Consider the following 20193-nt stretch of genomic DNA (forward strand, 5'->3'; position numbering starts at 1 on the left):
TAATGTTGCCACAATAAAGGCATAAGATGTGAGATATCAGGTGATTTTGGTTTCAGGATTGATGATGTGGATTTTGAACAGGACACAAAACACATTTCATACAAATAGGTGAATACAAAGCATCGGGAAAACAAGGAAGAAAACTGATCATACTGACAGGGTTATATTGTGCTGTGTATTACATTTCTTTAACAGCTATAGCTGATAGTCACTTCACAGATTAGGATTTACAGAACAAATCATCAGTTTATGAAATATGATTTATTGTTATAGATTTAACCACACAGCCATATAAAGTTGCAGTTAGCTCCCCTTTGACCCCTTAAAACTTTTAAGTGCTTGCACATGCATCAGTAATAAAATTAATACAATAATGTAGGGGAAATTTGGGATGGTTGTAACATTTTTACCATTTCTGTCAGTATCTTGGAACCTTTTAAGCCAGTGCATTCAAAATGTGATATATGAAAGTTAGATGTGTCTGCTACAAAATGGTGTAGCCGTTATCTGTGTAGCACAAACAGAAAATGCTTGGTTTGGTCTCAAACACAAGAAGCAAAATGTTACAATAGTCCAGGTTAGTTGTAACACAGCCTGGGTAAAATGTTACGTTATATAATAAGGGTGATGACCTAAACTTAAGACATTGCAATCTTTTAATTCAACACTTAAATAATGTGTGACATAACTGTTGTGTGAGTGTGTTGGGCGGGGCTGAGTGTTTGTGTGTGTACCTTTGATTTGATTTGATTTGAACATGTAAAAAAAAAAAAAAAAAAAAAGCAATTGATTAAAACAATTAGAAAGAGAAGAAAACAATATATTCACATCTCATTTACATGTTCAAAAGGAGTAGGAAGAAGTATACACTTATCTGGTCCTACCCCTTGTTCACTCAATACGCATATCAATAATAATAATAATACTGTAATAACAACAACAATAGTAATGATAATAGTAACAATAATAACAACAACAAGCAACAACAACACCAACAACCACAATAACAACTACAATAATGACAGTGACATACGACAACAACAACAACGACAACAACATATACAGTAGATACACTCACTTACATATGTGTTGTCTGTGTATGTGTTTGCACTCGTCTTGCATTCTTGTGTGTGTGTGTGTGTGTGTGTGTGTGTAGCCCTACCAACTTGCATGAAAGATACCTACAAAGACACGTATTCAACGATATTTAAATCTGATAAAATTAACTCTAAAGTATGCACTGTTATTACTAAAATAAATGAAGTAAAATACTTTCTTACCACAACATTAGTGTTTCTCCTTATAAACTTGGCTGTGTGTGCCATAGGGTGTTAATTCCTCACCTGAAGAAGAATAAAGACTAAACTAAACATATGCAGAGTGAATCAGGTGGTTTGTAGCCTGTTCCTGGTTGGAGAAATTGGAAGTGTTACCACTATTTCTGTTTTACAATCATCCCCAGCTTCCCTGATTAGAACACTCTAGAAAGTAAGCAGTTTGCATTACATAATTAGTAGTCTAGTAGTCTAGTTTCACTTTTGACACTTAAGTAGTTTTCACCAAAAATACTTACGTACTTTTCTTGATTTATGGTATAGTATAGAAATGTACATTTCCAATATAATCTAATATTGAGTTAAAACTATAAATAAAACCTGAGGTATGCACTGTATACAGTAAATTATTCTCTTGAATTAGCCTATGTGAGAGAATATTTCGTTTTTTCTGAGAGTTAATTAGGGCCAACTCAAGGTGTGAACTAGAGAGTGACACAATAAAAGTGGGGGAGGAAATGTAAAAAATGAGCCCTAATTGTCTCAGATTGTCTGAAAATGTAATGTCTTTATGTATTAGTAGATAATCTAACATACAAAAGTAAAAAAAAAAACAACAACACCGAACTGCTGACACTTGACCCCTCCCCTCAACACCAGTGCCACCACCACACCACACATAAAACTCCACATTTGGCCTGTTTGGTAGCAGTACAAGGTTCAAATCCTTCCAGTTTACTTCAAATGTAGGACTTCTCTTAAGAGTGATTTGGGGGCAAAATGGGGAAAATGCTGGTGATGTAGTTACACTGAAGCTCTGCAGCTCCATCTAGTGTTTAGCGGTAGTACATACAAGTATGTTATTCAGACTGTCACAGGGTCTCTCTCTCCATCACTGGCTCAGTCTTTACTTTCAACTGAAAGGATAGGTTCACATTTCATAAATCAATACTCACATACCCACATGTCAAGAGTTATTGGTTACTGGCTGAGAGGAGATTCCTGCCTCACATGGGGGACATAATCCACTCAGTCAATTCAAGTTGATATGTTTTAAAGTGAATGTCTTTTTAGTTCAAAACCCATTACATCCATCTGCAGTGCGTCAGCAAGGAGCAACAATTACACATGGGTAGCCTATATGAGTATTGTTTTAAGACCTGACAGATATTAAAAACATGAAACTAGAGGAGCCTACTGGAAGGGACTAGTGGGCCTATGTCTGACCCTAACACCTGCATCTAGAATACTGTTTCTTATCTGAGCAAATATTCTATGTAAAAAAGGAAAGAAAGAAATTTGAAAGAAATTAAATAAAGGAAAGTGATTACAGCTTATGGACTTGAAAGTGAAAGGAGAATAGTCCTACTTGCCACCTGTGTTTCTGCGGATCATCTGACCATAAATCATTCATCAGCCTACCTGAGGACTGCAGCTTCCCCTGGAGACGAAACACTGCCAGCTGATACAGAAGGGAGAAACATTCATCCATGAACACACTGGAGAAACCGCTTACTGATGCTGTGGTACCCAGTAACCTTATGGAGACTGATCTGAGGCGACATTTGTAATGTTAACAACAAGGAAACTTCTTGGGCGTCCACGGTCATATTTGATCCAGGAAACCAAGAGCTCTTTCTGGTGACTCTTTAACATCTTTACAGAGGAAAGAAAATTCAAGAGAAGAAGTTTCCCACTTGTTAGATCATCCAAGAGACCTCTGAGAGGCCCTGCCTGTCGCCATGCTGCCGGCCCAGGAGGCAGCCAAAATCTACCACACCAACTACGTGCGTAACGCGCGCGCCGTGGGCGTCCTGTGGACGGTTTTCACCATCACCTTCGCCGTCATCACCGTGGTGGTGTTCATCCAGCCCTACTGGATCGGAGACAGCGTCAACACGCCGCAGGCCGGATACTTTGGCCTCTTCCACTACTGCATTGGGAACGCGCTCACCTCGGAGCTCACCTGCAAAGGGAGCGCGCTGGACTTCGGCTCCATCCCATCCGGAGCCTTCAAGACGGCCATGTTCTTCGTGGGGATCTCCATGCTGCTGGTGGTGGGCAGCATCGTCTGCTTCAGCCTCTTCTTCTTCTGCAACGCCGGGAGCGTCTACAAGATCTGCGCCTGGATGCAGCTGGCCTCCAGTGAGCACCAGGGTCTCTCCAAAGTTTGTAGCTGCACACAAAAAGCGCTGCTTGCTACAAAAAAGCATGTATTTAGTCTCACATATAATCTCTTAAATCACACTCTGATTAGACCACTAGCACCATAATCCTGCAGTATAGATTTTGATGCACATTAAATATATAATCTGTTCAGAATGCAGTACAAAAATAAAACAAAAATACATACACTTTCATTGCTACAAAGTAGGCCTATTCTCAGAAATTATGTGTCTCTCTTTTTGAGTTTCTTTGCATGCCTGCCGCCAAGCATACTTTTCATACAAGCTTCTTATCTGCTCATTTAACACTTAACATTTGCCATAGTGTCTAACTTTATTCACATGGCATGAACTCCAAGGAAATTCCAGTTTCTGAGTTTAAAACGAGATGTTTAATCAGCTATATAATTAGTGTGCATCTTTAATTTCTCCTAGCTATTAGGGATCAGTAGGACCTGATAGAAAACTAAACATGGTCAAACAACAATTAAGCCCCAATGTTTTCAAACCAGTACCTCCTAATTAATAATGTGACTGTTGCTAAAATTGGTCAAATTCATTGCCATATCAAACTACAAGCATTATTAATCATAAATAAACGAGTTTAACCATAAAATGTGATCAGGTCCTGGACCTTGTCCACTTTTGTGTCAGGATCAGCTGCAGACTGATTTAGCAGAGATGGCTGCCATCTTGTTTTTATATGGATGAGTATATTGTGCTCTTACTACCACTTGATGGCACAACAATGTGTCCACAATCGAGGACAACAGGTCTAAGTTAAGTAGAATGGAGTATAAGGTCAAGTAAACCCAAAAAGTGATGTCCTCATATGAGAGCACAGGGTCTCAGGAGGTTAAAATCAATGAATCTATCAATACATATCTGTCCAAGGCAGAATGTTTCTCTGGGATCAAGCTGCAACATTAATAAATAACACTATAGAAGAACACAAACATTTATCTGGCACAACACAGTCCCTGCATACCTAAGATATATGGAGTGCAAGTTCAATAAATTCAAGTTAAGATAGTAAAAACAGTAAAACAACAGTGGTATGAAGTTGTGAAAAAGTTGTGTAAGGTGTCATCTATACAAATACTGAATTACTTAGACATAAAGAAAAAGACAGGAAAACCTGGTCTAATTAATAAGCAATGACACATAGAAGTGAAAATGAATATGATGGAAACACTGGTGGAAGAAGAATTCAAATCTTTTTTATAAAGGTAGCATATAACACACTATAGAAATACTTTGTCACAAGTAAAAGTCTTGTGTTCAAAATGATACAGCATAGTTTAGTAGTTTAATAATATATCAGTTCAAAATTCAGAGGTCAGAGGTTTTAAGCACACTGCTGTCAATGAAATGTCATGGAGTAAAATCCATCTCTTCCTCTGTTTTGGTACAGCTGAAGTGTAAAGCAGAATGAAAGAAGGAACACTTGAGTCAATGTGCTGAGTTACTTTCCACCACTGGGTAGAAAGACACAACAGTGAGCTAAACCAAATCTCAGGACACCTGGCAGCACTAACTGCAGGTCCTTTGTTTATACAGAGAGGAAACATGAGCACATTCAGGCCTCAAACAGAAATACAAGACAACTCAAGGTTATGCAGAAGCATAATAGAGGATTTGTCTGGTAAAATATGACCTTAGAGTGAAATATCCATGAACGATCATCCAGCAACATTTCAGCAGTTCCCTTCAACACACACACACACACACACACACACACACACAAACACAAACACACACAGACAGAGGTGAAACATGACACTGTTCCTGAAACATGAAGCAGCTTGTGAACAGATGTAGCTGCAAGTGAAAGGACAAGCCTGTAATGAAACAAATAATGAGATTAACCTGGAGGTGTGCTGTTACACTCTCTCCTCTTCCTCTGCAGACCCCTCACACCTGCTGTTAAGTGTGTGTGTGTGTGTGTGTGTGTGCGCGCGCGTGTGCTTCAATGAATGCCAGACTTTTTATGTCCATATATTACACATACATACATATCTTTTTTCAGCTGTTTCAGCCTCTAAATTAGTCTGAAAGGTTTACTTTGGAGTCCGATTGCAGAAGTTCTGCAAATGATTTTGTTTTTAAAGATACTCATATGGCCCCATGTTGCATTTGAGGGGTAGACACACTGAGTTAAAATTATCAGTAAATCTTGAGGTATGTGCTGTATACAATGAGCTATTCCCTTTGAATTAGCCTAAGTGAAAGAATATTTAAGTTTTTTTCTGAGAGTTAATTTGAGCCAGCTCAACGATAAAAGTGAGGGGGAAAATTAAGAAATTAAAAAATGGAGTCCTAATTGTTTTTAAATTGTCTGAAAATGTAATTTCTTGTATTAGAAGATAAGAGCGTTGCAGTTTAATGATGATCTATCTTGAAATAAGGGAGTGACTTGAGAGGGTGAGAATTTTTGAGAAGGTGAAAGCGTGTGTGAGGCTAAGAAAGTGAAAGTGTGTGTTTGTGTGTTAACGTTTCATCTCATCACCTGATACTTCACGTGGCTCTGCACGCTGAGGTGGGACGGCACGAGGGCGGCTGTCTTTCTGCAGAGTCAATAATGGATGAACGAGTTCATCTTTCTGGAGTTGAGATGCTCTGGAGTTGCTAGGCAACTCACCTGTGTGTGTGTGTGTGTGTGTGTGTGTGTGTGTGTGTGTGTACCTGAATGAATATAAATTTTATTTCTCTGGTGACTTCTCCGTCTTGCTGTTTTGTTGCTCTAACATTGGAGGTGGTTTGTGATATTGATCATGAACAGCAGCAAGATGAGCTTTTACAAGCCAACATTTTATTATATAAAACACAAACATTCAGCTGTGAAGGATGTATTCAGATGCTTTACTTATGTAAAAGTAATGATACTACACTGAAAACACTCCATTACAGGTCCTAAATTAAAAATGTCACTGAGAAAAAAGGATGTAACTATAATGAGGTAAATGTATGTAAAGTATTAAAATGCTCTCTGTGAGTTATATAATTGTATAGTATATCATCAGATTATTATTCCTAATTAATTGACATGTAATCAGCATTTCACTGCTGTATTCGGTTGAGGTAAAGCAAACTAACTAGATGATTAATTTCTCAATATTGTTTGGGTGGTAAAAACTTCTGAAAATAGTGAGACACAGCCATCACAATTACCCAGAGCCCAAAGTGACATCGTCACAACGTTTGTTTTGTCCAACCAATGGTCCAAGCCTCACAATTGTAAAAGAATAAATTAAAATACGAAAAAGAAGAGCAGCAAATCCTCACATCTGAGAAGTTTGAACCATGAAATGTTTGGTGTTTTTACATGAAAAAGTTAGTTATAGTTGCCCTTTAAAGGTCCAGTCTGTAGGACATAGTGACATCTAGTGGTGAGATTGCAGACTGAAACGTCTGCATACCAGGTGTGTGTGGGAGAGCTACAGTGGCCAAAGCTAAAATGAAAAACATGAATGGCCCTATCTATAGGCAGTGTTTGATTTGCCCCTTCTTGACTACTGTAGAAACAATGTGGCAGACTTCGTGGAGGAGGACTCACTCCCTATGTAGATATTAACAGCTCATTCTACGGTGATGAAATCACAAAGATTCCTAGATTCAGATGATTATAAACTAATGAAAACATAGTTAAGAATGTGATACCATTTCTGCCAATATATGGGCTGCCAATATATGCCCCCAAATCCGACACACTGGACCTTTATTTTTCTGCTCTTGAGATGTTTTGCACACAAAAATCTTCATTGGTGAATATGTAATAACTAAAGCTATCAGATAAATGTGCAGTTGGAAGTGCAACTTTTCACTTTGAGATGCAATAAAGTAGTCATATTTAGTCACATGAAAAGGAAGCAGCTCTTACTTTCACTTGAGTATACATACTATTTGTAATTGTAACATTCCCACATCAAGATCGTTTAAAGTTTGTGCATTTGAATAAACTAACGGTGGCTTCCTGTCTATCAGGCACATGCATGGTGATTGGCTGTATGATCTATCCTGACGGCTGGGACTCGGACGAGGTGAAGCGCATGTGTGGCCAGCGGACGGACAAATACACCCTGGGCAACTGCACGGTGCGTTGGGCCTACATCCTGGCCATCATCAGCATCATGGACTCGCTCATCCTCTCCTTCCTCGCATTCAGCCTGGGCAGCCGACAGGACAAGCTGCTGCCGGAGGACTTTCAGGTGGAGGAGAAAGGTAACAGAGCGGAGGGAGGGTGGAAAAATAGGTGGGGTGGGAGAGGATGACGCAGGCTAGATGATAATATTTAGCTGGAGAGAAAATGAAGAATGGAGGGTTTCATTTGAGAGGCTGAGATGAGAGAGGGAGGAAAAGGGTGCATGATAGAGTTGGCAGGAGGAAAGGTAAAGGTTTCAGAGGGTTCAGTCTTGGCTTAAGTGGTGCAGGGAAAATGGAAAGAGGTGAAGCAGAGGCTGGGCACCCTTGAAACCTCAATGATCTCTGTATAAGTGATGACTCACTGAGGTCTCAGTGAACTGAGGAAATTGGATGGCAGTGTTGTCCAGTCCAGCAGTTTGGTCCAGACTTAAATTTCTCTACAATGACTGAGTGGATTGCCACGAAATTTTGTACAGACATCCACGGTTCCCAGAGGCTGAACCCTGCTGACTTTGGTGATCTTTAACTTACTTTACCGACCACGAGGTTGATATTTTTTTTACTGAAATTTCTCAACAACTATAGGATGGATTGACGTTAAATATGATACAGACATTCTTGTTCCTCAGAGGATGAACTGTAATACCTTTAATCAAAGGCTGAGTGATATGGAGAAAATCAAGTAACACAATATTTTTTGACCAAATACTTCAATGTTGATATCGCCATATCATGGTATTGTAGGGTTGACTATTGGTGCTTTCACAAAATATTTACAATGATATTTTTGATTGCACATGAAGTAGGTGATGGACTATGTTGTTTTCTTAGCTCTCTCAGAGTTGGATGGTAGTTTTGTCAAGCTACGTGTGTCCAGTGTTGGTTGATTTTTCGGTGGAGCACTTTACCAGTAACTTGGCCGTCAGCGGCTAACGCTACCTCTGGATGGTGGAGTGTGGGGTGAGTATTTTCTTCTGATGTGACACTGCTTGCAAATTGCATGTGTCAAGTGCCATGTGCAAGTCCTCCATTTCATCTGCGTTTAAAAAATCCAAAGTAAGTCCTGACATTTGATATGAACGACAACAGCACATTTCTGATTTTTTTCTCCGGCACCTCCGTCTTTGTTTTGATGAAGTTCCTGCCAAATGCTGCTGAGACCGCTGCTGACCTCACCAGGAAAAAGACATCAGCACCATCTAGTGGACTGAAAAAGCAATAGATTTTATTTTTCTAGTGCCAAAAGTTGTATGAAAATGCTTATTTTATTAGTAACAAAATAATAATAAAAGATCCATACTTGACATCCGTGTATCAATACAATATTGCCACACAAAATATCGCGATACTATACTGTATCGATTTTTTCCCCACCCTGAATTTCCATCAGCCTCAGCTGTATTTTGTTAGCATGCTAAACTAAGATGGAAAATACTAATTGCTAAACATCAACATGTTAGCATGCTGACTGTAGACTATTGGGTCTTGTTGAATAGTAGGTGTATATGTTGAAATCCAGCTGAGCTACTGACACAAATCTGTCAGTGTCTGAACTGATAATTACAGTAACATCAGCTTCTTTTTTAAGTCATGTTTTTGTCTCATCTACAGATAACGCCTGAGCCTCCTGTGGACAACAGAGGGAAGAGATGGATGAGGCTTTATGAGGAACACTACTGACTCGAGGGGTTCCGATGTATTTGAAAGCTTTAGGACTGTTAATCGACTTTTCCTTCAGGTATTTTATTATTCAAAATGACCAGAGAAGCTCCTTGTTACCCTGGAGAGAGAATTGTCATAAAAGCTGAGCAAACTGCCCCGTGTGATGTTAGATATGTAATATGTATTTCAGTACTCATTTTATAATGCTGTATTTTATCATGTAATATGCAAACTAATAACCGTGATGTATGTAAGGAGCCTTTGGAGTGATTCCAGTGTGACATCCTGATAAATAATGTCCAACATTTCTCAATATAATCCTGAATCATAGCTGTTAGCTCTCAGTGAAAATACAATCTGATACCACTCTGCAGTATCTCCCCTCTAGATGTCCTGATGATGCATTAGATTAATGATGATGTGTTTAATACAGAGTCTTTGAGGACTGCGCACTGCAGTGGCACATTTATAAGGCAATACACAATCCAGTTCGGTTTTGAAAAATGTTTATTTTTATTACCTACAGAAAAAAAATGAACAATCAAATGAAGAGTGGAGACATGAACAGAGGGAGAGGAGACTTTGTAGAAAAACAAAATGGTTTTGAGGGGGTTCAAAGCATTATTACAGCATCTGCTTTTTAGTACAATCTATTATTTTCAAATCCAACACCTCCATGTGCAGTGGGAACTCTTGAAACAAAGCTTTAGTTTAATTACCACCAACATTCTTCGAGGCATTTCTAAAACCTATTAAAAAAAAACAAAACAGCTCAAACCTCTCAGCTTGTGCCTTCACTTTACATTGCTGACAGTCAGGAGCTGTGCAAAGCTTTTGCTGCAGAGAGGGGGGGGGGGCTGAAGGCCAACTATTTGGTGCACTGCACCCTGGGTGTCGATCCACAGAGTTTTACTGTTAATGTGGTAAATGTTATATGAAGCCTTTCTGAACAGGCAAAAAGTGATCCCAGTATGAAACAGCATGAAGTTATCCTCTCGTGTATGAAGTAGGAAAAAAACTGTTTTTCACATTGTTTTGTGCATATAAGTGCTTTTTTAAGACATGAGATAGCACTGAAACTATTACACTTGAAAAATCTGATATTACACAGTTTGGTTTTAATTAAAAAATAGAGCTTGATTTCTGATGAGCCAGTGAAACATCTGCTTTCTAATCATGTAGTTCTGCCTGTATACAAATGTACAAAAGTGTTGTTAGGATAAAGCTAACTCAACAGTGCTAAGAACATTTCTATTCTCTCATAACGGCTGTTAGCATTACGCACTGATTAATTCTGAGCACTTTGCACACATTTTGACAGCCAAAGGCATAAAAGCTGGCACGGCTAACATGGTGACTGGCAAACAGACACAGGTTTGGCTTGTTAATATCCTTAATGATAACAGTGTGTGGTTTTGATGGCAGTCTTTACGTTTCTTCCTGCTTTCTGCATTTGTAGACAAGTGCAACCTCCTTTCAGATCGGACAGTTGATTATCCAAAGCTAAAAATACAGAGAATAATGTGCTGCAGAGAAAGAGCTAGAGTCCAGAAAAAAGAGAGCAAGGTTGATAAGTCCTATACAGCGCCAGAGCCATAAATATAGGAAGAAGACCATGAGTGTATTCTATCACCAGCGTAGTCCAAAGCAGGACAAAAACCAGGCAGCAGTCTATTGAATTCATGAGAGTGTGTGGGTAGCCTCTGAGAGCCATGATGAGAGGATGCAGGTACGATGCAGTCACAGGGTCTCGTGGACATGAACGTGTTTGTTTACTTTGTTTCCAAGCCCAGGATCTCCAAAACCTAATTTATCCTTTCACAATAAGAGGGTGGGGGTGAGAGTGGTGTGCACAGTTGGCCTTTAGGATATGAGCCATGGATGGGAGAGGCACTGGGCTGCGGTGGCCCTCCTTTCAGGCACCAGGTCCAGCATGGGCAGGAGGAAGGAGCTGAAGCAGTGGGCCTCCTCTTTGGACCACTCGTACTTTTCTACCAACACGTCAAATAAACCCCATGGCTTCAGCTTGGTGATGTGGCGCAGCTCGCCTGGGGGAAAATATTACATTTCAGTAATTACACTGCTGAGTGTTGGCAGACTGCATATTATATAGAGTGAAAAATTATGGTTTTATATCAGCAATGTGTGTTTTTGGTTGGCATGACTCCACTGCATCACCTCTATGTACTGGAAATAGCTGTACTAAATTTACATTGCAAGTTCTGCCCTTCAAACTGAGCAGATGGCTGTTCCCTTGAGCCATCAGGTGCTCACTCTGAAATAGTAACTTTTGCACCAACACACCTGAGCATATTTTAAGCATGAACTGGATTCAGCTGCAGCAGACAGCTGGTGGCAGGGCGGGCGTGTTTACCTTTCTTGGTGAAAAACTCCTTGGAGTATTTGCCTGCCAAGATCAGCTTCCGAGGAACTTTACCTAGCAGCTCGATGATCAGCGCTATGTGATCTACAGGGAGGCAGAGAGACATACAAACACAGCTGATGAAGGGTAACAGGACGACTGCAATGAATGTGAAGTGCTGGACTCGGAACAATTTACACTATAAAGTCTACACCTTCCCAAATAAACCTGGAGTTCATACTCATTTCAGGGTGTCTTGTCTATTGAAGTAGCCCTCTAGTTGCAGTGTTCCTACAGCTTAAGGCAAGTTAGATTTAAGTTTTTTTCTTTTTTTTTAAATGCCACTTGGAGTGAAAGTTAAGACCAATTTATAAAGAAATTAACCGAAATGACATTAATTACTTAGGCTTAGGGACAATTTTGCCCAAATTTTATTTTAACATAACATAAAACGTGACTTTTTTTTGGATATAATAGGCATTTATTGCCAGGTTTTCTTGTCAATTTTGTGTTTCTGACTCTGTGTTGCATTCCACCGCGTTGATTTCCATCATGCCAAGTGTAAAAAACTTTTTTTAAATAAAATACACCCAGCCTCACTGCCTTGTACCGGTTTCAGCCATGCTGCAAAATCTTGGTTAAATAGCCAATTTTTGTTGAACTAGCACTTCCCAATTTAGTCCAGGATACAGCTACATCTAGCGAGCAGACAGAAGATCATCAACTCTGAGCATCCCAGCTGGAAACAAAATATGAGTATTGTTTCCACTATCCTGATCTGTGTGATGTAAATGAGAGAGGTATTTGGTAACGATTCATAAAATCCCACTTTCCATGTCTGAGCTTTTTAAGACTTTTGAAAGATTGATTTAAGACATTTTAATACCGATTTAAGTCTTAATTCTAGATTAAGGAATTAACATTTTGGGAACAGATGTCTCAGGGGAAGCAGACACTGACCTTCATCTCTGGAGTAGTCTTCTCCAGAGTGGGGTTCAAACAGATAGTCTCCAGTGGCGAGCTCGAAGGCCTGAGGATAAAAACACACATGAACTCAATAAGTGGTGGATGGATGGGTTTTAATCAAATACAGATGCATTCGTGTGGTCAGTGAGGTCAAGGATTCCCTGACTGTCATGTTTTGTTTTCCTTTATCTCAAAGCATGTCAATGTTGTCACAACACTTAATATTTTTGGGGTCTGAAGTCATTCTGTGGGTCAGCTAACATCTCCTGTTTTCACTAATGGTGGCTTACTGTATCTTACATTATGTGTGTATATACATGCTCACAGCTGAGTCTGTGTGTGTGTGACAGTGTAGGCTGCAGCAGTAGCTGTAGTAACAAGTAGCAATCAGTCAATAAAAGAGGAGAAGAAAACTGGAGGCTGACATGAACAATGCAGCTCCAACAAAAAAAGGCACTGTAAATATTTTATGTGGTAGCAAATGCATTCAATATGTTTATAAGACCTGAAGGACACACACATTGTCTTCTGATGACAAATTAACTTAATAAAACTGTCTCTGATTACAGTGAAACTCCACAGGCTCTAACACTTAAAATAACTTCACAGTTTGTCTTGCCAGTCAGTGTTAATGACATCAACTCCTCATAGCTCTACAGGTGCTCTGTGCGTCTGTTATACCATGCAGGCAGTGCTCCAGATGTCTGCTGGTGTACTGTAGCCAGCTCCTGTCAGCACCTCAAGAGAACGATACTGCCGCGTCTGGATGTCATCTGTGAAATGTTTGTGCTGCAAGAAGAAAAAGAAGAGAAATCCTGACTGCTGAGGTACAAAGTAACACCTGTGCTGGTGTTTACGTACATTTAAAGGTCAGATTCAAAGCACAGGTAAAATGTCGACAAACCTTTCAAGGATGCCATAAGAGTCCCTTCATTAGAATGTAAATTTGTACTCACCACCCAGCAGGCGTTGCCGAGATCAGCAATTTTAACCTGCAGCTTGTCAGCGTTAATAGGCTCCAGGGGGTTTACTAACATATTGCCTGATGCTCCTGTTAAAGAGAGGAGAAGGAGACAATGAGATAAGAGGACAAGACAGAGAAGCAGGGGGAGGATGGCAGAAAAATTAAAACACATGGAAGACAACCAAAAAGATCTAAGCTGGCAGATTGTTCATAACTGCGCTGGGTCATTGCAACAACTGAGAACAAAACTCGAAGGATCATTTTAAATATGACGACTCAGAGTTGTATCTCTGAGTGGAGGCTGCTCTTGTAGCAGGTGTGACAGTTTACAGTGAAAGATTTATTATGTGTAACACTACAGGGTACCCTCTGGGTAATTATTTAGCAGAGGCTGTTAGTGACGTACTGAGATAATCCATATGCATCACATATGCATATGTATAAGCACTTCTTTCTGATGCAGTCAGCTCACCTACAGTGCTTACTGAACACGCTGTACAGCCCACGCTTACTGTGCCACTCCAGTTAAAACTATTATGGATGTTTTTACTGTCACTGACATGCGTACTGCATTAGTGTGCATATATTAAAGCAAATCCTGGTTCATACTGTGGTTCATGTGCACTAATCTCTATACATATCTGCACGTGTGCAGAACCTGTAGGCACTGGGACAAGATTTTGAGAGTTGTATTGACCAATCACATTAGAGTGGCAGGTGAACAGTCTGTGAAAAGCCAAAGAGGTGAAACACATTGGCCAAAATGCACTCTTGCTATTGTCTGATGATGATTTAGCTTTTTAAAATTATCTATCGGCATACATGTGAAGATATCTGTTTACAGAAATTAGCCAAAATGGCCAGCACAAGTGAGAAGAAGTCTTGGCCTGGTTATCCCCTGGCTACACCCGAAGCCCTCAATTATAGGCCGCTGCCTCCAGAGGCTTACCGTCGTCAGACTGATAGCTGACGGGTTCTAAGATTGCATATGCACTAATGTGCTCTTGATAATTTCATGCTGTTAAAGGTGATCAAAAGTGTGAAAATTGTAGATCTCATTATGAACCATTTTGTATAATTCAGTGTAAAGTGTTTAATCGCACGCTTGTATACTTGTTAAACACTGTGAAAACTGATGCAGAAAAAAATCAAAAATATCTACATTTGATATGATTTCATATCCAGAAAAAATATTCAGAAGAAATACTAAATACAAGCTTCATATTAAGGATAGACCGATACATCGACCAGCCGATATATAGGGCCGATATTTGAGTTTTTTACTTGTGTCGGCATCGGCCGATACGCGCGTGGGTTCGCGGATTTATTTTTCCCTGGCATGATTTACAGACAGGCATCCACGGGCAGCTCTGTGTTGCCAGAAGACCCTGCAGCGCACATGCAGCGTTACCCCTCCCCCACTGGTAGAGTGGTGAAAGCAGCCCTGGAAGCTGCTTCAGGACAACAGTAAGTTTTAAACTTTCAAAGCCTTTAACTGTTAAACTTAGTTGAAATATTGCCACCCACTTTGAAATTTGAAACATGAATGCGAAGTGCATGTAATACACGTGCTTGCAAATATAATTAGAGGGGGGGGGGGGGGGCGTCTCACTTAGTGGGGGAGGAGCAAATCAAGCACTTTATGTCAATGACAACTTTTCAGGTTTATTGTTTTCTCTTAAACTATTAAAGGACATTTTGCGATGAGTAGATTATATCTGTCTTTTAATGTCAGCAAGCAATGCATCATCAAGGCTGTGTTGTAGATATTGATGAAAGGGTGATGATATTGGGTGATATGAATGTAAGATGATGCAAAAAGATTGATACTGATTGATACTAATCTGTGTTTTTATTTATTCTTTATAGAGATGGCTGAACGCAAAAATCCAGTGTGGCAACACTTCACTGAGCCCACTTCAGGGAAGGCTCGGTGTGCCATATGCAACTCATTGGTGAGCATGGGGGCTGAAAAAGGAAAAGGTAAAAATACCTCAAACATGTGGAGCCACCTGAAACGTCACCACCTTGAGGCCTACAATGAAGCAGTAAAAGAAAGGGATGAAAGAGGAGCAGCAGCCAGTTCTACACAGCCTACTGTTGTACAGATGTTCGATGCCCAAAGGAAATGGCCTAATTCTGACACCAGGTCAAAAAAGGTGGATCTTGCCATAGTTGAGATGATTGCCACAGACAATCAACCATTTAAAGTTGTCTCTGGTGTTGGTTTTAAAAGGTTGGTGGCATTGCTGGAGCCCAGATACTCCCTTAAAACTGACAAGTATTATCGCACTGACCTTTTTGAAGATGTACACACTAAGGTAGAGAACAAAATCAAGGAGGTGGTCACGTTGGACAATGCAGGTCCTTATTTGGCATTTACAGCGGACTGTTGGTCTGGGGAGACAGAATCCCTTATGAGCCTGACCTGTCATTTCATTGACAAAGATTGGCAAAGGAAACAAATTGTCCTCAATGTTAAAACCATGGATGGCTCTCACACAGGTGAATACATAAGCGATATGTTCCTCAGTCTGCTGAAGCATTGGGACATCGAAACAGAGAGAGTTGTGCTTGTGCTTCGTGATAGTGGTGCCAACATGATCAAAGGGATGAGGCTCGCCGAACTACCCGATCTCAGCTGCAGTGCTCACACACTTCAGCTGGTGGTGAACGATGGGATCAGCAGCCAGCGAGCAGTGGCAGACATTGTTGCCAAATTGAAATCTTCTGCTACCCATTTTAACCATTCAGTGCTGGCCAAACAGCGTTTGAAGAACATTCAAAAAGAGCTTGACCTCCCCCAGCACAGAATAATCCAGTCAGTGCCAACACGCTGGAACTCCACTCTTCACATGTTGGAGAACATGCTGGAGCAGAAGCGGGCACTTAATGTATATGCAGGGGAACATGGAAAAATATCTGTCTTAACAGCAGATCAGTGGGCTCTTGTGGACAATCTGATTGCCACACTGAGCCCACTTGAACAGATTACACTCGAAATGAGTAGATCTGACTCCACAATTTCATGCATCATTCCCTGCATCACAGTGCTGAAAATGTTGCTGGAAGCTGAAGGTGCCAAAACAAGAGGAATCGGAACACTCCGAGAGACTATGCTTAACAGCCTAAAGGCCAGATTTGAGGAGGCAGAGAAAACAAGATGCTTGGTCCTTGCAACACTGCTAGATCCTCGTTACAAGGGTCATGCCTTGGCTCCTGGCACACTGAGGAATGCAAAGGACTGGATCAAGGAAGAGCATGCCACTCTGTCTGAGGCTGCAAAACAGAAAAGTGCTTCCTCAGAAGGTCAAGGCCAAGAAGATCCAAAACGGAAAAGGGCAGAGGAAGAAGAGGAGGAAGTCACTGGTCCATCAGACATGCTTGAGCAGATGTATGCCAACCTTCTTGGGGCACATGGACCAACCCCAGATGAGACTGATGAGGAGGAGCAGCAGTTTACTCAGCAGCTGGATCAGTACTTTTGTTTTAGTTGTTTTATTTTATTTTATAGACATTACTTGAATAATTAAAAGCACCAAACACTTTTTTCATTTGAAAGTATGTGTGGTAAAGTTGAACAAAGCTGAATCCTACTGTGTACAGTAGTTGTTGTTTTATTTATGCTTAAGTAAAATATTTTTTATTTTATTTCTTAGACATTACTTGAATAATTAAAAGCACCAAACACTTTTTGTTCATTTGAAAGTATGTGTGATAAAGTTGAACAAAGCTGAATCCTACTGTGTACAGTAGTTGTTGTTTTATTTATGCTTAAGTTAAAATATTTTTTATTTTATTTCTTAGACATTACTTGAATAATTAAAAGCACCAAACACTTTTTGTTCATTTGAAAGTATGTGTGATAAAGTTGAACAAAGCTGAATCCTACTGTGTACAGTAGTTGTTGTTTTATTTATGCTTAAGTTAAAATATTTTTTATTTTATTTCTTAGACATTACTTGAATAATTAAAAGCACCAAACACTTTTTGTTCATTTGAAAGTATGTGTGGTAAAGTTGAACAAAGCTGAATCCTACTGTGTACAGCAGTTGTCGTTTTATTTATGCTTAAGTTAAAATATTTTTTATTTTATTTCTTAGACATTACTTGAATAATTAAAAGCACCAAACACTTTTTGTTCATTTGAAAGTATGTGTGGTAAAGTTGAACAAAGCTGAATCCTACTGTGTACAGCAGTTGTCGTTTTATTTATGCTTAAGTTAAAATATTTTTTATTTTATTTCTTAGACATTACTTGAATAATTAAAAGCACCAAACACTTTTTGTTCATTTGAAAGTATGTGTGGTAAAGTTGAACAAAGCTGAATCCTACTGTGTACAGCAGTTGTCGTTTTATTTATGCTTAAGTTAAAATATTTTTTATTTTATTTCTTAGACATTACTTGTATAATTAAAAGCACCAAACACTTTTTTTCATTTGAAAGTATGTGTGGTAAAGTTGAACAAAGCTGTTGAATATTTTTTACTGTTCAATAAATGTTTCTTATTTTAAACTTGAGACCTGTAATATTTGTTATCATTGTGTCATTTTTTTGATGTAAATTGAGGGAGCAAAAGCAGTATCGGCCCCAAATATCGGCTCAAGAAAATCGGCAGTCCATAATCGGTCATCGGCTAAGGGTGATGGAAAAAAATCGGTATCGGCATCGGCCCTAAAAAATCCATATTGGTCTATTCCTACTTCATATGGCTACAAGTCGTGGAACCACAAGATGCATAATACACTGTATAGATATTGTATCACCATACTGTTGGTAAAAGAAAGGGAAAAAGTTTAACTAACCATCCTGGCTGCCTTGATCGTCATCCCCTCTTTTGGTCTCCCCTTGAGTGTCCATCTCCTCCTCCCTCTTCTCCTCGTTGTCTCCCTCCTTCAGCTCTACAGTAACAGAGTCTGGGCTCAGGGAGGCAGGGAGCTGCTGCACATCAGTGTCGGGTTCTCCAGGTGAACCGTTGCAGGTCTGATGCTCCTCTTTGTTACTTAATGTGTCCTGGGTCTCTGTGTTAGTTTCTGGTTGGTTTGCGTTCTGTTGGTCCTCCTGCTCTTCTGTCGACTGCTTGGTCCCTTGTACCTCTGGACTGGCCTCACTCTCTGGTGTGGAAGCGTGGCCATTGCAGTTCACCTCCATCCTGTTCTCCTGCTCGGCTGCATTGTCTCTCCGCTCGTTTGTCTCAAGTATCTGCTGGGGCTGCTCATCGGGAGTCAAGTCTGTGGTAAAATACAACAGGGATTATTCAACTCCTGCCCAAACTTGTAGTACTGATTTCAGATGCCTCAATTAATTATAGAATTAGTTGGAGATGAACTTAATAGTTGACAACTAATCTATAAACTGTTGCAGCTCCACATTGGACACCATCTAACCAGTTTTTTTAAGACCAATAAATCAATAAAAACATCTGAACTCAAACAGTTTTCCCCCATCTCTCGCTCACCTGTGATAGTACGGCTAGCAATGTCTTGCAATGTGGCAGACATAGACAGGGTAGTTGAGGAAGTCGTGTCTTCGGTGGTCTCTGTTGTTGTCTCCTCATCCTCCTCCTCCTCTCCTCCTTCAGGTGTTGCTCCTCCCTCCATCTCCTGGATCCTCTTCTCCAGCATCTCTGCCTGCTTCTTCTGCTTCTTCTTCATCTTCTTCTTTTTGTTCTTTGACATTTTGGCCATCTTGAAAAAGGGGACGAAAAAATCAGAGTTTGTATCGTGACATGACAGATACGTTGATGAAAAAGACCAAAACAAAACAGAACTTACTGGTTTGGCTGCTGGGGCCGTACTCACTGTAGGAATCAGGAAAAATCAGAGGATTATGTTAGTGAACGACATGTGGCAGATCCTTCGCTTCTCTATAATTAGCATGCTGTTCGGGTGGCTGAGTTGATTCACACCGAGCTGTACTAATAGACTGTCTCTGCAGTGGCACCCGGCTCAGCGGGAGTAACACACTCGTCTGAGCAAGCCAGTAATTTCCATAACCAATCCAGTGGTGAGTCATACTGACACACGGCTAAGCTCTCCCTTTTATTAGAAACTTCCACATGCTTTAAGTCTCTCAATGCTAAAATCACACACACAAGAGGATCAAACCAGAGCTGGAACGTCAGGGTATTCCCAATTTATGTCCAGTTTGTGCCTCTTGACAATACAATCTTAAAACAAAGCCCAATTAAAAACATCAATTAATCAAAACGCCTGTTAGTTGTAAACACCAAGTAAGTAGTATGCCAGTCATTCGTAAAAGGCACGGGACCTGCTGATAAATCTAAACAGCAAACCTCTTTGTTGTCAGCAACATGCCCATCAAACCACAGAAGTTGCTTAGTGGAATGCTGAGGGTAAATAAAAATGGTTGTGACCTGCAGAACCCGAGGGAGGAGCAGCGCCAGTCTTCTGCCACTGCGTAGCTTCAGCAGCCATTTTCTTGATGTAGGACTCGTTGACGGTCAGCAGAATGTTCTCTGGTTTGATGTCTGTGTGGATGATCTTACACTTGGTGTGGAGGTAGTCTAAACCCTGCAGAACCTGCAGTGCAGAAAAGACAGTAAAAGTTAGTTAGTTAGTTAAATACATCACTGTCTACCTGTCGGACGTTCTGTGATCCTACACTTGAATAAGCAAAGTAATTTCTGATGTGT

The 20193-nt window shown here is 40.1% G+C and overlaps 2 protein-coding genes across 4 annotated transcripts in view; one reads left to right on the plus strand and one right to left on the minus strand.

Annotated features, from left to right (window-relative positions):
• Positions 1–1000: 1000 nt before the first annotated feature.
• lhfpl5a (LHFPL tetraspan subfamily member 5a) lies at positions 1001–9660 on the plus strand. Its single transcript, XM_033627218.2, has 4 exons — positions 1001–1016; positions 3015–3419; positions 7424–7660; positions 9194–9660. The coding sequence occupies exons 2-4, from the start codon at positions 3017–3019 to the stop codon at positions 9202–9204; spliced, it is 651 nt and encodes a 216-aa protein (XP_033483109.2). The 5' UTR covers positions 1001–1016; positions 3015–3016; the 3' UTR covers positions 9205–9660.
• Positions 9661–9733: 73 nt separating this feature from the next.
• srpk1b (SRSF protein kinase 1b) overlaps positions 9734–20193 on the minus strand; it is a 36016-nt gene continuing 25556 nt past the window's right edge. For all 3 annotated transcript variants that reach the window (XM_033627213.1, XM_033627212.2, XM_033627214.2), the window contains 9 exons: positions 19915–20080; positions 19313–19338; positions 18997–19225; positions 18344–18769; positions 13529–13623; positions 13254–13361; positions 12567–12636; positions 11619–11711; positions 9734–11292 (listed from right to left, as the gene is read on the minus strand). In XM_033627213.1, coding sequence (XP_033483104.1) covers positions 11108–11292; positions 11619–11711; positions 12567–12636; positions 13254–13361; positions 13529–13623; positions 18344–18769; positions 18997–19225; positions 19313–19338; positions 19915–20080 — 1398 coding nt within the window. In that variant the 3' untranslated portion in view covers positions 9734–11107. The remainder of the gene's footprint in view (positions 11293–11618; positions 11712–12566; positions 12637–13253; positions 13362–13528; positions 13624–18343; positions 18770–18996; positions 19226–19312; positions 19339–19914; positions 20081–20193) is intronic.

Source organism: Epinephelus lanceolatus, chromosome 1 (genome assembly GCF_041903045.1).
Source record: "Epinephelus lanceolatus isolate andai-2023 chromosome 1, ASM4190304v1, whole genome shotgun sequence".
Lineage (NCBI taxonomy): Eukaryota > Metazoa > Chordata > Actinopteri > Perciformes > Serranidae > Epinephelus > Epinephelus lanceolatus.